General features: G+C 47.6%; 1 protein-coding gene across 3 annotated transcripts in view; it reads left to right on the top strand.

The window, feature by feature from the left end:
- Window positions 1–482: 482 nt before the first annotated feature.
- Window positions 483–16,626, top strand: part of Rhbdl2 (rhomboid like 2) — a 37,392-nt gene continuing 21,248 nt past the window's right edge. The window contains exons 1-2 of one of the 3 annotated variants that reach the window (XM_010625852.2): window positions 483–740; window positions 16,322–16,581. In XM_010625852.2, coding sequence (XP_010624154.1) covers window positions 16,339–16,581 — 243 coding nt within the window. In that variant the 5' untranslated portion in view covers window positions 483–740; window positions 16,322–16,338. Of the gene's footprint in view, window positions 741–8,779; window positions 8,998–12,909; window positions 13,022–16,321; window positions 16,582–16,626 lie in introns of those variants that run through there. The other 2 variants (XM_010625853.3, XM_010625854.2) reach the window with 2 other exon arrangements.

Raw genomic sequence — 16,626 nt, 5'->3', positions numbered from 1 at the left:
AAGCGCTGTTTCAGAAACCTCCCACTGGGGAGCCCTTCGGGATCCCTGCCGCCTGAATCTGGAGCAAGTGTCTCCGGCCCTCTTGCATGCCATGCCTTGCCTTCCCGGTGGAGGAGGAGAGCAGGGCCGGTGTTAGCCACCTCTCCCTTCTCAGGACTTGGCAAAGGCAACTCATTCTCAAAATGCACCAGGCGAACAATGCGAAACTGGCAAACCTGTTTCACCAGGGACCGAGGCGCGATCACTAAGGTGGACAGAGCCCAGGGGGATGTGACTAAGCCTGTGCTCACCGGTCATCCAGGCATCTAGCCCGGTGTCCAGTAAAAGTCAGACTTAACACCAGATCACAACCCAGTACGGAGGGACAGGGACCACCTTTCTCGGCCTTCCCCAGAGAGCTGGGAGGGGAAAGCAGGGGCCCAAACAAAACCGGAAGGGTTGGACGCAGGAGGCGCGGGTGCAGCCCAGGAGAGAGAGCAGGGCGCTGTCCCAGGCTGCTGGCGCAGACCCAGGCAGGCGGAGCAGAAGGACTCATTCATCCAGGGCCAGCGCGGAGCCAGACGGCGAGCAGGCCGGGCCCCGCCGCAAGGCAGGGAGGGGATTTCCTCGGGCTCCCTCCGCCGGGGCCGGGTCGGTTGGGAACCTCTCCGGGCGATTTTAGATCGGGGTGGCAGAAGAAGCGCCTGGCCTGGTGAAAGTTCGTTGGACCTGCCTGGGACGCCTCTGCCTCGACCTTCGAGGTAAGGTGCGACTGGGGGCGGGCGAACCGAGGCCGGAGTCAGGAGAGCGGGGAGGCGGCGGGGAGCTCCGGGCACTGAAGCCCGGGCAGGCGCCGCAAGCCTGGAGGCGGGGAGGCGAGGTGCTCCCTCGGGAACCTCCGTTCCCCTTCCTTCCGGGGTGACGTGGGGTGGCTGCTGCGGGCCCTGCGACTTCCACTTTAAAACTTCACGGCTTGTTGGGCCAGGAGTCAGAGATGCTTTCAGGGAAATGGGGAAATGTTCTCCGTCTCTGCCCCATTCAATCGCTTGCTTTCTCTCGGTCCATCACATTCTCCCTGGCAACCCCGAGTCCCCAGTTTGTGGGTGTAGGGGATGGGGGGGTGGATGGAACTTAGGGCTTCACGGGGTGACCGGTCTATCACTGAGCTTCGCCCCCACTTGTAACCCTAGTTTTGTGTCCCTACAACGAAGCCGGTACTGGGCACTGCAGACCACAGCTGGGGCGACAGCCTCGAGTTTTTCCATCAAGGAGACTCCCCCACGCTTATTTATTTCCTCCTTCCTGGTGTGGGCCTCTGAGGGATTTCACTTATTCATTGATAGTGCGCATTTGTTTGTCGTTTGAGGCTTCTCTGGGGCTGGGGAGAGGGCAGATGGCACAATTTCTGTTCCTGGGAATAAAAAAAAAAACCAAAACAAAACACTGAAATTTATCCACAAACATTTAATGATCTATGAGCTGGCAGTAGACAGCATGGTGGGAAATTATCTTGGAGTCACAGAGAGTCTTGGGTTCATGTTTCATGTCTTCTTTTTATTTCTGGAGCCTGTTTCCTCATCTATAAAATGTTTTTATGAAGACGATGGAAAAAATCACCAGGAAAAAAGCACCAGGTTCATTGCTGGGGCCTGGATAAACAGGGTTCCCTCCTTTTTCTTTGCGCCCCTTCCTGCCACGCCCCTCCCTACCTGGCACCTCCCTTGAAAGCACCTTGGCAGACCTGTAAACACAGAGCCCAGCGGTGGGCAGAGGCTGTGAACGGAGAGGGGGGCCAAGAGGCCTGGAAATGCTGCTGCCTAGCTGGGCTGGGTGAAGACCCTCTGCCTGTGTTTCTGAATCTGCCCACTCACAGACAGCAAGTGATAGGAGATCCCAGTGCCTACCCAACTCAGCCTGGCCTCAGGGAGAAGGTGTTTAAGTGCATTGTCTCAGTAAGTCATAATCCTGTAATGGTGCCAGTCCCACTTTGAAGATGAAGAAATGAAGTGTAAACAGATGAACAGATTTACCTAAGGTTATATGGCTAATAAGTAATAGATCTAGAATGAAAAACTTGTACATCAGACTCTAAACTCTATGCTCTTTGCAATTCCTTACATCCTTTCACATTTCTCTGTACTCAGAAGGACCAAAGAGCGGGCACCATCATCCCCCAACTATCTAGTCCCCTACCTTTCCCGTCGTGTGCACCTCCAGGTCTGGGCCCCTTCATCCAGAAAGGGAGGTGCATGCTCCTTCCTGGCTTCGCGAATCCATTCACTCGTTCCTATATGCTGTGTGCAGTCAGGTGCCCTGTTTGTCTCAGAGAATGCAAGTCCCAAGAGGGCAGGGAGGATGTGTGTTGTTCGCGATTCTGTCAGCAACACCTTGTACGGCCTTGGTATGAAAACGTGCGGAGAATCTTTCGTGTGTAAATAAAGCTGACAAATGTTTATTGACGTATTTATTATTAGGGATTCAAAGATGAGTAAAAGAGAACTTCTATGCTTAGGATGCTCGTAGCCTTGTGGAGAAGACAGTTATAATCCAGAGCAGATCCCTAGACAAGAGCAGAGGCTGGCTGATGATTTGGCTCAGTGGTTCCACTACCTGCCTTGCAAGCACAAAGGCCTGAGTTCGATCCCTGGTACCACCAAAAAAAAAAAAAAATAAATAAAAATAAAAATAAAACAGAGAGACAGAGGTGGACAAGAGCAGAGGCTGTTGAGGGCCCCAAGTGGGGCATTTGATTCTACCATGGCCACTTTGTTCCTTGCTATGTCCTCAGTGCCCAGCCAAGACCAGGCACACATGACAGATGCTCAGAAAGGCTTTGCAGAGGAGGTGCAAAGTCAGAGGGGTGTTAGGACTTCTCCAAGAGCTGGGCATGGTGGTGCACGCCTGTAATCCCAGCACTCTGGAGGCTGAGGCAGGAGGATCGCTGTGAGTTCCAGACCAGCCTGGGCTACATAGTGAGTTCCAGGTCAGTCTCAACTACACATTGAGACCCTGTCTCTCAAAAAAAAAAAAAAAAAAAAAAGTCTTCTCCAAGAGAGCAGATTGGGAAGAGAAAATATTCTGATAAAGGGAGGAACTCCTGAAAGGTCTTAGTGGACAGTGGGAAAGGGACTGTTCAGGGCTCAGTGTGGCTGGAGCGTAGGGTGTTTGGGGAAAATGCAAACAATGCAGGTGGATAAGTAGGCAGGGCTCAAGTTGTGAGACCCTTGTGGGCCTGGTAAGGAACCCAGATGTTATACTGCGTTTTGGAAGGTGTTTGATGCACGGGGGATCTGAGAAACGCTGATGAGGGGAGGCGAGGTGTTCAGGACCAGTGGGGTGCCCTCCTGTCTGAGGAAATGAGCCTTCGTTTTTGGGACATCCTCATGGTTTGTTCATAAACAGCCTTTCAAGCTGTCCTGTGTCCTGCTATATTGGAACTTTATCCTCAGCTGTATGCTGGGTCACACAGCTAATCTGCTGCTCCTCATTTAAGTACTGAAATTTGCGAATAATTTAAATTTATGTAACTTACAAGAGTTAACACAAGGCATTTTTATTTTATTTTTGGAGAGTAGTACCGAGGGTTGAATCCGGGGGCTCACACATGCTAAGCAAGTGCTCTACCACTGAGCCAGATCTCCATCCTTGTTTGGTTTCTATTTTGAGACAGGGTCTTGCCAAGTTTCCCAGGCCGGCCTTAAACTTGTGATCTTCCTGTCCCAGCCTCCCCACAGCTGGGCTCATAGGCACATGCCTCTGTGCCTGGCAGATTCAAGGGTATTCTGCTTGCTGACTCGAAGTCCCATTTGCTTTCTGAGGTAAGCGTGTGAGCTGGAGTTGTAGATGGACTTTCAGGAATCACACCTATCTCCGTCTGTGCCTAGGCAGGGCGGGTAGAATATGCCAATCATTGTAGAAATGGTAACTTTGAAGGAAGCTGCTGGAAGGATCCATTTGAAGGCTTCCATAGATACTGTTCCTTAAAACAAATCTGATCCTCTGGATTCTTTTAAATCCTTTTTTGCAACTTTGCTTTCATTTCTCTCTCCTTTATAAAAAGTCAATCATACCAGAAGGACAGTTGGAGAATGCTCTGTTCCTGAGAGCAAAGACGCAAAAGAGATTAATTGTGAGATAAACCGAAGGAGGTCGCACTGTACTACAGACTCGTGGTATTTATTTTATTTAAAAATACTTGTTTGGACAGGAATGGTGGTACATATCTGTAACTCAAGCACTCTGGAGGCTGAGGCAGGAGGATTGCCATGAGTTTGAGGCTAGCCTGGGCTACACAGTGAGTCCAAGGCCAACCTTGAATATATAGCAAGGCCCTGTCTCAAAAAACAAAAACAAAACAAACAAACAAAAGTCATTGCTTTCCTTAGAAATGTGGAGATATTTTTCCACAAAAGTTCATCTGCACTGAAGCGATCAACTGTCTCAGTTTATAAAAAAGCAAAACAAAACAACAACAACAAACCAGGGATTTCTTGAGATGTGGGACTTTTGGTCCTAGATATCGGGACACTCCTGGGCAAACTGAGGACATTTGGTTACACTGCCACAGAACCCTCTGGGGAGGTTAGACTGGTTCTGCTCCTAGGGCTGTGGTTCTGAACCCTGGCCTCACATTAGAATCATGTGATCATCCTGGTTGTCCAGTTTCACCTAGGGCCTGGGCACTGAGATTTTTTAATGGGCGTCCAAGACTAAAACTCGGCCTTTGAGATTTGGAATCAGAGGATCTGGACTCAGGTCTTGCCCAGGAATCTACGTGCATTTTTAACAGCTCTCCAAGGGGAGTCTTATGCATAGCGAGTTTTGATAACCATGAATACTTATGTGACGTGTGCATCCATCGGACCCACATTTGCTGGGTGCTTTGTATGTTTTTGGCTCTAGAAACACATGGGAGGGAGAAACACTACCTGTTCTCCAGTGCCCTCATTCAGAGAAGAAAAACCTATAAATTATCCCAACAGAGATACTATGATTTAGGTTAAAAAGCGGGTCAGCATCACCAGGGTGGTTACGGGCATTTGGTTTTCAGAAGCCTAGTGTGGCGGACTAAAGACAGATCATGTTATTTGCCACGCTCTTCTCGTGGGACATCAAAATGTCGTCCAAGGAGAGAAAGTTCTCCTCAAGTCCCAGCGCGCCCGACTCCACCCGGTAATAAGCCTCAGACATGGAGGCGACCCGAGCTCCTTCGCCTCCGCTAGTGTGACTCGATTCGAGTGGAACCCGGAGGGGCGGGAGGCTGAGCAGGATCCCGGGCGACAAGGTGGGAGAAGAGGCCGCCCGGCCCGGTGGAAATTCATTTTCCCGCGCCCAGAGACCTGCATAGCGAGTTTTGATAACCATGAATACTTATGTGACGTGTGCATCCATCGGACCCACATTTGCTGGGTGCTTTGTATGTTTTTGGCTCTAGAAACACATGGGAGGGAGAAACACTACCTGTTCTCCAGTGCCCTCATTCAGAGAAGAAAAACCTATAAATTATCCCAACAGAGATACTATGATTTAGGTTAAAAAGCGGGTCAGCATCACCAGGGTGGTTACGGGCATTTGGTTTTCAGAAGCCTAGTGTGGCGGACTAAAGACAGATCATGTTATTTGCCACGCTTCTCACTGAGACACGGGGTTTGGTTCCTTTCTCTCTAATCCCAGGCCAGCCTCATGACTAGTTTTGACGCACACTGCATGGCAGAAGCAATGCTTAATACATGGCAATAGTTGTCAACACTGCAGAACCAGTGGACACAACGACATCTCATCCCATTGTACCTTCCCTTAATCATTGAGATTGGGTCTCTCTATGCTGCCCAGGCTGGTCTCCAACTGCTGGGCTCAAGGGAACCTCTTGAGCCCCAGGCATCTGCTTCCACGCTTGCCCTTCCCACTAACATTGATCACTTTCTTATTGTCTCAGTTATTTTTCTCTCCTTGCTGAGACAAAATGTTGGACACCCAAAGTTAAAGGGGGAAAGGTTTATTTGGCTCAGAGTTTATAGAAGTTTCAACCCATAATTGGCTGGCTCCAAGGCAGGGTGGCCTGGCAGAGGGGCATCACAGAGGAGAAACAGTTCATGGCAGGCCGAAGGCAGCAAGGCAAGCAAGAGACCTTAGCAACTTCTTTCTGCTCTTTTTATATTTTATCCAGGTTACTGGGATTCGGGTGGGGCCAAACTACTCAGCGGACTGATTTAGTAATCACACACCCTCCACCCCAGCATCCCACACTCTAGATCTAGCCACCTCTGAAAAAGCCCCACCTATGACAGCATGAGGCTTTGGGGGGACATCTAGACACAGGCCATAGCACACATCTCTCCACAGAGTAAATTACAGATATGTCATCTGAAATAGCCTCCCTAAGTAATCTCTACCTCTGTTTTCACTCTTGCCTGCCCTCCAAACAAACAAATTGGTTAATCAGAGTATATACATTCTGCTCAACAGCCTTCAGTAACAGTTGGGAATGTAGCCCAGCAGCAGAGTACTTGCCTGGCATGCACAGGTCCTGCGTTCCATCCTGAGAGTTTCCACAATTCCTGCTTTTCTTTCTTTCTTTCTTTTTTTTTTTGCAGTAGTGGGGATCAAACTCAGGACCTTGTGCTTCGCTTGCAAGGCAGGTGAGGTGTCACTGAGCTAAATCCCTGGCCCAGCTCCTGCCTCTTTTATAAAATTCTGCTTCTACCACTCTCTCCCACCAACTCTATTCCTGAAACATATCAATCTCTTTCCTGCCTCAATGTCTTTGCTCTTGTTCTTCTCCTCCCTGGTCCTTTCTCGCCCTCCTCCAACACACATATGCAAGGCCACCTCCTTCAAACAAATAGCCCCAGGAAGTCTCCCCTGCCCTCTGCTCTAGCACATTTTCCTATTTATTAATTCCCAGCACTCACCATATGCAAAAACATTGAGCTTATTTATCGTCTGTCTTTTCCACTAGCTCCAAAAGAGTTAGGAATGTGTTTGCTCCTCCACCTGATCTACCATCAAGTGTGGCACAGAAAAGGGGCTCAGTAAGAATTTGCTGAATGAGCTATGAAGTGAAGAAGGCAAAAAGGAAGAGAAGAGGAAACTTGGAGTAAGAGAAAGAGCACTGACATATTACAGCAGTCAGAAAGGCCCTGCTCCTGCTCCAGTCTTGCCCCTGCTTGCTTGTGGCCGAGCCTGTAGCCCGTCACCCGTCACCTCGCCCCACCGGGGTACGCGTGGCCGCTGGTGCTTATGTGTGCTGTGCGCCAGAAGCCTTCACATATTGTGTTCATGAGTCTGCAGAAGAATCTTGAAAATGCTATGTCCCTTCTGGCCCACTTAATTTTATTTTAATTTTTGGCCATGCTAGGGATCAAACCTAGGGCTAAGCAAACACTGTATATCCCTAGCCTCTCTCACACATTTTTTGTTTTGTTTTGTTTTGGGTTTGTGGGAGGTTTTGGTTTGTTTTTTGAGACAGGGTCTTGCTTTGTTTTCCAGGTTGGGCTTGAACTCACTGTGTAGCCCAGGCTGGCCTCAAACTTAATGGCGATCTTCCTGTCTCAGCTTCCCTGTGCTGGGCTGTCAGGTGTACACCACCACATCTGGCTTGCTTTTGTCTTCTTAAGAGCCTGGAATGATGTTATCAAACAGAACTGACTTCTTGAATTAGGGAGGAAACAGCTCAGCATCACGGTACTTTTTTAGCCGTGCTCTGGTGTGCTAGGTCTTTTGACTCACTTATGTAGTAGGCCTGATGTGGGGACTTCTTCCAGACTGTATTTTTTAGTGTGTATGAGGCAGCCTTGAGAGCTCAGTCACACTCAGGGGGGTTGATAACGTGCTGAAATAGTACAAGACACAGGCTGAAATCCTGGGGACTTCCGTACCAGCGGGTATTGTTACTGGTATTATAACAGGGTTCCCGTGTGCTTGTAATGTGTTAAACAGTTCAGCGAGGAGTCAGCGTGGCACAGTGGAGAGGCCAGGATCTGGCCCCAGATGACTAGAGTTGCCTTTTTGCTTCACCTGTGGATATGCAGTCATGGGGGCCTATTTTCACCTTAGTTGTTCATCTGAAAAAAAAGGGGCATAATTATGATATCTTTTTCATGGAGTGGACAGGAGGATCCACTGAAACAATAAGTGGAAATGGCTCTGTAGACTGGGAAGGGCGAGGCATTATGATGGTCTTTGGATGGGAGGGACACAAAGAAGATGTTCTGCAGTGACCGAAGTTCCAGGCGCCCCCGTCCCTGAACCGCAGCAGGCAGAGCTGTTGGGGAGGCCGAGGCAGGGCCTTTCAACACGGGGTGAGCCAAGGAGAGGCCTCAGGAAGCTCAAGCCACCCTATCTTAGTTGCTTCTCTCACCATGGAGGTCAAGTGCACTTCGCTTCAGGGAAAAGAAAGACCTTCAGACATGAGGGTTTGTAAAGGCACTCTCATTTTTAAATCTCTTGTCTATTTATTCCAAATGTGTCCTCAGAGACGGAGCCAAAAGAAAACAGCCACAATCACAAGCCCATGATACTGAAAAGCCAGTTTTTAATTTCTGTAGCTAAAAAAGCGTCCTTTCAAGCCATAACCACAGAGAAACTGCCGGGCCCCTGGAATTGGGCGTAATAACAGTTTGCAGTGTGATGAGGGAGGCTGTTAATCTCTGTGGCCTGGATGCCCAATCCATGGCCTCTCCATTTACCCTGGTTGCCTAGTAACACCACCAAACGCCTCCCCACCAGCCAGTCACCAGGCAGACATTGGGTACACCCTGCATACCCTGCTCAGACGGCTGCCTGGCCTCCTGGGCTTCTTGGCCGCACCAAGGCTGGACTCACCCTGGGAAGGGGCCTGCTTGGTACTGATGAATGGGTGGGGCCAGATGTATAAAAACAACAACAACAATGCAGACAGTAAAAACCTACTTGTTTGAATGTAGCTTGGAAACAGCACAAGCTCTGACACACCAAAGAGGAAGTGTCTAAGTATGCTGGCCCTGCCAGTGCCCACTTCGGCCCCGTGAAGAAGGGAAGGTAAGCCTGATTTAGCCCTCCAGGTCCTACCTCCAGGTCCTAGACAGGCAAATCTTTCTCCTGTCCCGGACTTCCTGTGGTAGCGGTGGGGATGGTGGGGAGTCCCAGCCGCATCCCCCCAGGAGTGGTGATCTGCCAGTTCTTCTACAGCTGACATTTGCGAATTCCTGGGGTTTGGTGGGGGTCTGTCTGGGCAGCCAGAAGAAGAGGAATACAAGGGTAGGGAGGGGGAGGGGATGCAAATAAGTAAGATGAAGACGGTCACTTCCAAAACACTTGGTGCTCAGAAATCACAAGGGTGATGATGGAACAAACAGGAGCTTTGGGGTGGCAGGCGGCGCTCAATTCTCACCCTCTGTGAGAGTCGAGTGACTGTGTATTTATTGGATTAGCATAGTTCTGGGTGTGGCTGAAGGGATTTACGGAAGTCAGAAACCTACCCTGGGTTAGTTAGCTTGCAGGTTGAGTGGAATAAAAGGGAAATGAAGAAGGAAGGCACATTTGTTGTTGTTGTTGTTGTTGTTTTTGTTTTTTGAGACGGGGTCTCATTATGCAGTTGAGACTGACCTGGAACTACTCACTATGTAGCCCAGGCTGGTCTTGAACTCACACAGCGATCCTCCTGCCTCAGCCTCCCAAGTGCTGGGATTACAGGAGTGCTGGGATTACAGGCGTGCGCCGCCAAGCCCGGCTACACTTTCTGTTTTTTTGGAAGAGCTCCAGTCTTCACCTCCACCTTAGATGCTGTCTCCTGGCTTTCAGCTCAAGTCCTGCAGTCTTCCAGCACAGATCTGTTAGCCTTCTATTGCACGGCCTTTGGCCTCCTGGGACTCACATGGGGCTCCACAGGGAGCTCTAGCCCTTCCACTTTCAACTGGATCCTTCCTATCTCCAGCACACAGACAGCTTTTTTGTACTCTTCCACACTCTGTGGGCGGCCATTGTAAGCCTACCTTGTGAAACCTCTTATATATTTATGTATCTTGCATTAAATCTGTTTCTCTAGTGAGTGTTGAATGATACAGATTTTGGTACCAGGAGTGGCTCTAGAGAAACAGAATTGTAAAGATGAAATTCTTTAATGGCTTTCCTGGAGTTGGCTCTGTAGTTTAATGAGACCTAAAGATACTCTCACTGGCCTAGACACTTATTCTGGATATGGATTTGCCTTCCCTGCATGTAATGCTTCTGCCAAAACTCCCCTCCGTGGACTCACCGAGTGCCTTATCTGCCATCATGAAACTCCACACAGCATTGTCTCTGACTGAGAGACAGATTTCATGGCCAGAGAAGCAAGGCAATGCCCTCATATTTGTGGAATTCACTGATCCTCATTTCCTCACCATCCAGAAGTGGCTGGATTGATAGAAAGGCGGCATGGTCTTTTGAAGACACAGTTACAGTGCCAGCTAGTTGGCAATAGCTTGCAGGGCTGGGGCAAGGTTCTCCCGAAGGCTGTGTATGCTTTGAATCGGCGTCCACTGTAGGGTACTGTGTCTCCCATAGCCAGGATTCACGGGTGGAATTGGGAATGGTACCAGTGACCATTACCTTAGTGCTCTCCTAGCAAAACTGTGGCTTCCTGTTCCCATGACTTTACGCTTTGCTGGCTTAGAAGTTGAAGTCTCTCCAGGGATGTAGCTCAGCGGGTCCTGAGTTCAATTTCCCGAACTGAAAGGGTGCGGGGAGAAAAGAGGTAGAAGTCTTGGTACCAGAGAGAGTGAAGACTTATACCGGGAAGTACAACAAAGTCAACTTAGTGAGGCCCTATCTCAAAATTAAAGATAAAAAAAATAAAATGCAGGGCCGGGGATTTAGCTCAGTGGTTCTGCCACCTGCCTCGCAAGTGCAAAGACCCGAGTTCAATCCCAGCTACACACACACACACACACACACACACACACACACACAGCCTGGGGAACATAGTGCAAAGGCCCTAGAGAGACCAGGCAGCAAGAACTATACCAATACCCCACCATGGAGCAGGTGAGGGCAGCCCCAGGGCTGTGACTGTGCGCAGTTACAGCCTTTGTCACACCTACAGCTCGTCTGGATGCCGGGTGCCACACTTTCTCCTAGCGCAAGGCACACAGAGGACTTTGGGACGTTGTTTTGCTGAGTGTGTCTGCCAGTGCAGTGTGTCCGTCAGTAGAGAGATGGAACTTAACAATAGCGACAAGAAACACAACTAATTTTTTTCTTTTCTTCTTTGAGACTTTAAGTGCTAAATAGTATCGTTAAAATTTCTCAATCAATTTTATGAATAACTTTACTTCTACACTCACAGAATCATTTAGGGACTGAAATGGAATCATTTAAAAATGTCTGGCTAAGCCACTGTATTCTCCCTTTCATTGTAGTCTGCTGTTACCCTGAAGAGTGTATTCTTTTCCTACTTTTAATTGGCCCAAACTGGCTCTGCAAAGCATGTTTCTTTTCCTACCTTTAATAAATGTAAAACCTCACAAACTTTAAAACAAATTTCTGGCTATAGTGTACAATATAATTTTGGAAGACATTATGTGATATGTAGTGAATAGGGGTGTCTGAAAGGTCTTTGGAAAAATATCTCTTGCTAATGTCGAGGGTCTCCTATGTGAATCTCTCTCTGTCTCTGACAGGGTCTTGCTTTGTGAGCCTCTTGCCTCAGCCTCCCAACTGCTGAGATTACAGGGGCGTGAACATGAATCTCTTTGGCTACTGTTTTTTTTTTTTTTTTAAAACAACTATTTTGGGCAAACAAGTACAGTCCTGTCCTTCTAGTTTTAGTCCAACACACTGGCTCAGTGACTCATAGCACATGCAATGCTTATACCAGGCAAGGTGGGAAGTCGGAAAGCTCTTTGCATGTTTCTTAAGAACGCTTGCCAGCCATGAAGGAAAGGTTTTGGTTCTTGATGTACGAGAGGAACTTCTGCCATTTTTAACCAGAATGCAAGAAGCATCCTAACAATCCACCCCTATTCCCTATTCGTACAGTGAGAACATTCACAGCAGTGCCACCTGGTTTTGATCTGCATATGTGTGCAACGAAGAGAGGTTAACTACAGATAAGAGGTAGGAGGTGTGGCATAACCTCATGCCAACATTTTAAAAAGCTCAAGAAACCTGTCTGATCTTTGCCTAGTAAGAAAGCACAGTCTGGCAGTAAATAACCTTAACGCGTGCTACTGTGACAGAGAGAGACCATGTAAAAAACTGGAGAGTTGTCGAGGATTAATTGGTTAGCTGTGGGTGCTTCTATATCTCAGAGCGACTAGAATGTGTTGTGACAATTGCCACTTGTTTTGTCTTGAGAGTCCTGCTCTCCCAAAATTCTAGTACTTCCTGACACTGTATCCCAACTCTGACCCAGAGAGCCATTGGAGTTAACATGCAGGCCACACCCAAGCAAAGACAGGGTTAATGGCCCTGGGTTAGACTTGCTGTGTGAGGCTCTCGTGAGGGAAACCCTGGACCCAGGAACAGATGCCCTGGTGAGTAGGTCTCTGCGCAGCATGAGGAAGAACTACCGAAGACTCAGAACTGTCAGAAAATGTGACAACGCTTTTGAAGTCCATTAGGTTTGTTATGGCTTGTGTTTAGAGGCCCCAAAGCCTCATGCTTTTTCAGAGGTGGCTAGATCTAGGGTGTGTGATGATTGGGACAGGGCTGAGGATACTAGGATTAAGGGCGTGAGTACTACCCACCCTAAGGGCTCTGGATAAGATAAAAAGGGCAGAAAGACACTGCGAATGATTTGTTGCTTTTGCTACCATGTGAACTGTTTCTCTTCTGTAATGCTGCTCTGCCATGAGCCACTCTGCTTAGGTTCCAGCCGATTATGGACTGAAACCTCTATAAAGTGAGCTAAATAAACCTTTCCCCTTCTAACTTTAGGTGTCAGGTATTTTGTCTCAGCAACAAGAAAAGTAACACAAGGTTGTTTACAATTTTTCAACTATGACGAGTTCTGCCCTCAATATCCTTGGAAAATAGCTTTGCGTACTTGCTCAGATATATTGTGCTGGATAGAATTCTAGAGGTAAGATGTTCTCTTGAAAGGTATATGCATTTTGGTTTTTTGTTCGTTTTTTTTTTTTTTTTGTTACCAGGGATCGAACTTGGGACCTTGTGCTTGTGCATTTTGGGTTTTATAGAAGCTGCTTGTTGCCTTCCAGAAGGTGACTTCAATTTGCACCCCACACGTAGCCCACATAGCCCACAAGCGTGGGATATTCTCAGCCTTCGGCACTGTGGCCGATGTGACTGGTAATATTTCCAGGGTGGTTAGCTGCACTCAGAAATGCAGGCGTGGGACAGAGGATAAACAGCATTGGGCGGGATGGGAGTGTCAGCGACCGATGGAGCTCCTGTGAGCGTCACAGGCCCAGGTGTTGGAGATAAGACGAACCCAAGAGAGGCCCCCGTGTTCGGAACAGGGGAGACAGACAGGCGGGAGCACTGGAGCATGACAGGGACTAATGAGAAGTAAAAATGAAACGCAGCAAATCACTACCAGTGGGCTCAGCTGTCGCTGCAGTCTCCAGTCACTGGAATTATGGATCAGATCTCTGCATTGTGCCTGCCAAGGAAGAAGGCAGACACCCAGTGAGACCTGACCTGTCCACACCGGTCAGATGCCTCCTCAGCACAAGGAATATGCTTAGGCATTTGTGTACCTAAAATGATGAGCTTGAAATAGTACATTTCTGGAAGTTTTGAAGTCTACTTTCTTTGGGGGCCCCGGGGATTAAAGCTAGAACCTTGTGCATGCCAGGCTGTGTTCTCCACTGAGCTACGTCCCCAGCCCTTGAAATCTGAAGAGAAAACCTAGCACAAAATGTAATTCATATTTTTCTAGCTACTTTAATAAATGTAATATTATATTGTTAATGTGGAAGTTTATTTCCTTATAAAATGATCATATATGGTGTTTAAATTTACAGTGGGGTTTATTTATATGCTGCTAATCATTATATTTCCCACTCTCTCTCTCTCTTTTTTTTTTCAATTTAGAGACAGGGTCTCCCTAAGTTGCCCTAGCTGAATTTGAACTCGTAATCCTCCTGCCTCAGCCTCCCACAGTGTTGGAAATACAAGCATGCACCATTATGGCTGGCTGAACTTATTTTTTCTTTTCTTTTTTTTTGAGACAGGTCTCACTATGTAGTTGAGACTGACCTGGAACTCACTATGTAGCCCAGGCTGGTCTCGAACTCACAGCGATCCTCTTGCCTCAGCCTCCCAAGTGCTGGGATTACAGGCATGTGCCACCATGCCTGGCTGAACTTATTTTTTCAATGCTTTAATATTTGTAGTTAAAGTCTGCTGATCTTAAATCCACACTGTAGCTTTGTCAATTAGAAGTGGTACAATTAGAAATAATGATCAATATTTAAGGAGTAAAACAGCCAGTATGTTTACAGACTTTATGTCTGACCCTGGGGTGTGGGCTACTAAGAAGAGAGTAGATTCAGAGGAAGGGAGAAGCTTTTATTTGTAGAAAAATTGCTGCAGACAACAGTTTCGAGGCTGAGGCAGGAGGATCGCTGTGAGTTTGAGTCCAGCTTGGGTTGCACAATGAGTTGCAGACCAGCCTGAATTAGGGTGAGACTCTGTTTCAAAAAACCGAAAAGAAAAAAAAAAGAAAAAAGAAAAGAAAAGAAAAATTGCTGCAGACAAAGAATTCTCTTCCTTCCTGAATCTACTGATATAACTTATTGCAACTTGCCTGTTGAGATTCACTTGGAAATAAATTGAACTTGATCTGGTTCCCCGTAAACTGCCTCTGAAAGCAGGCCTCGGGCTCAGTTCTGTCTCTTTCATGTGTCCATCCCTCCGTCTACACAACTACCACCTGCCCATTGCCAGTAACAACTAATTACAGAGTGTTTTGCTATGTGCCAGCTACTGACCCAGGAGTTTTGCTTGCATTATCTCAAATAATCTCAACGATGCTGTGAGGTAACTGCTGGCACCTCCCCTTTAAACTGGTATCTAAGGGTTTCCCAGGAGTGTAGGGCTTACCATAGGACCCAGCAGCGCCACCGACAGTTGAATGTCTGCAAGAATTGAAAACAGGTACTTAAATAGAAACTTGGACAAGGATTCACAATAGTGCAAAGGTGGAAACAGCCCAGTGCCTATCAGTAGTTGCACGGCTACACTAAATATTGTGTATCTGCACAGTGCTATATTATGCGTGTAAAGGAAGGGGATTCTGGTTCAGGGTACAACATAGATACACCTTGACAACATCATTGCTAAGTGAGAGAAATCAGACCCAAAGGGGTACACATTCTAGGATTCCATTTATGTAAGATATTCAGGTAAATCCATAGAGACAGGAAGCCGATTAGTGGGTGGTTGCCAGGGGCTGCTTAATGGGTTGGGGGTGTCGGATGGGATGATGAAATACTTTTGGAATTAGATAGTGGTAATGGTTACACAACATTGTAAATGTGCTCAGTGCTACCGGATTGTATACTTTGAATGTTTAAAAATGGTAAATTTTGTTATATGTGTTTTACCATGATTTAAAGAAAATGTGACTTGAGGCTTAGAAAAATGAAGTGATTTACCTAAGGTTATCTTACAGCTGATGTATGACACCTAGCTCTATGGTTCATGCTGGGTTCTTTTTTGGCACAAGGTCTCCCTATGTAACTCAGACTGGCCTTGAACTTGTGATCCTCCTGCCTCAGCCTCCCTAAGTGCTGGGATTACAGACCCGTGTCACCTTGCCTGGCTGGTTCATGCTTTTTATTTTTAATTAACATATTACAAAAAAATATTGGTGATTGAGTCCAGCATCTCATTCATGTTACCCAAGTGCGCTACCACTGAGCTGTATCCCCAGCCCTTTTTATTTTTGGAGATAGTGTCTTGCTAAATTACCTGGGCTGACCTCGAGCTTGAGATCCTCCTACTTCAGTCTCCCAAGTAGTTGAGATCATAGATGTGAGCCACCATACTTAACTTTTTTTCGGTACCGGGGATCAAACTCAGGACTTTGTGCTTGAGAAGCAGGCAGCAGAACCACTGAGCTAAATCCCCGGCCATACTTAACTTTTTTATTTTTAAATTTTAATTAACTTACAGGGAAAAGAACACACAATTTATTACATGCCTAATGCACAAGTATTAGAGTCCACGTTTTTAATAAAAAACAGTGAAAACTTTATTTTGGGCTATGTGGGAGGTTCAGACCATGTTGATCATTGTAGCTGCCTCCCACCAACACAGGAAAGGTCTGGGAAGGCAGCAGTTGGAGCCCAAGAAAGGGCCACAGCCGGGAGATGAGAGGGTCACCGTGTTTCTCAGACATTCCTGTCTCTTGCAGAGGGAGGACCCAGGACTATGGCTGCTGCTCCTGATCTGGAGTTGGAGAGCATGAATCTCAGTATGGAGAGAGAGAGAAGAGAGGAGCTAGAGGGAGAGAAGATGGGAGAGGGCGGGGACAGTAACTACCCTCCCAAGAGCAAAAAGGTCCACAGGATCGTCTCAAAGTGGATGCTTCCTGAACCGGTCCGAAGAACGTACTTGGAGAGAGCGAACTGCCTGCCTCCGCCCGTCTTCATCATCTCTGTCAGCCTGGCCGAGGTGCAGGCGGGGGTGGGGGGGTGTGCAGGCCTGTGTTCCCGGGGG

The sequence above is a fragment of the Fukomys damarensis genome, unplaced genomic scaffold (genome assembly GCF_012274545.1).
Source record: "Fukomys damarensis isolate Sample0158 unplaced genomic scaffold, DMR_v1.0_HiC HiC_scaffold_23, whole genome shotgun sequence".
NCBI lineage: Eukaryota > Metazoa > Chordata > Mammalia > Rodentia > Bathyergidae > Fukomys > Fukomys damarensis.
The sequence above is the reverse complement of the archived record's forward strand: the minus strand, read 5'-3'. Positions and strand labels throughout refer to the sequence as shown.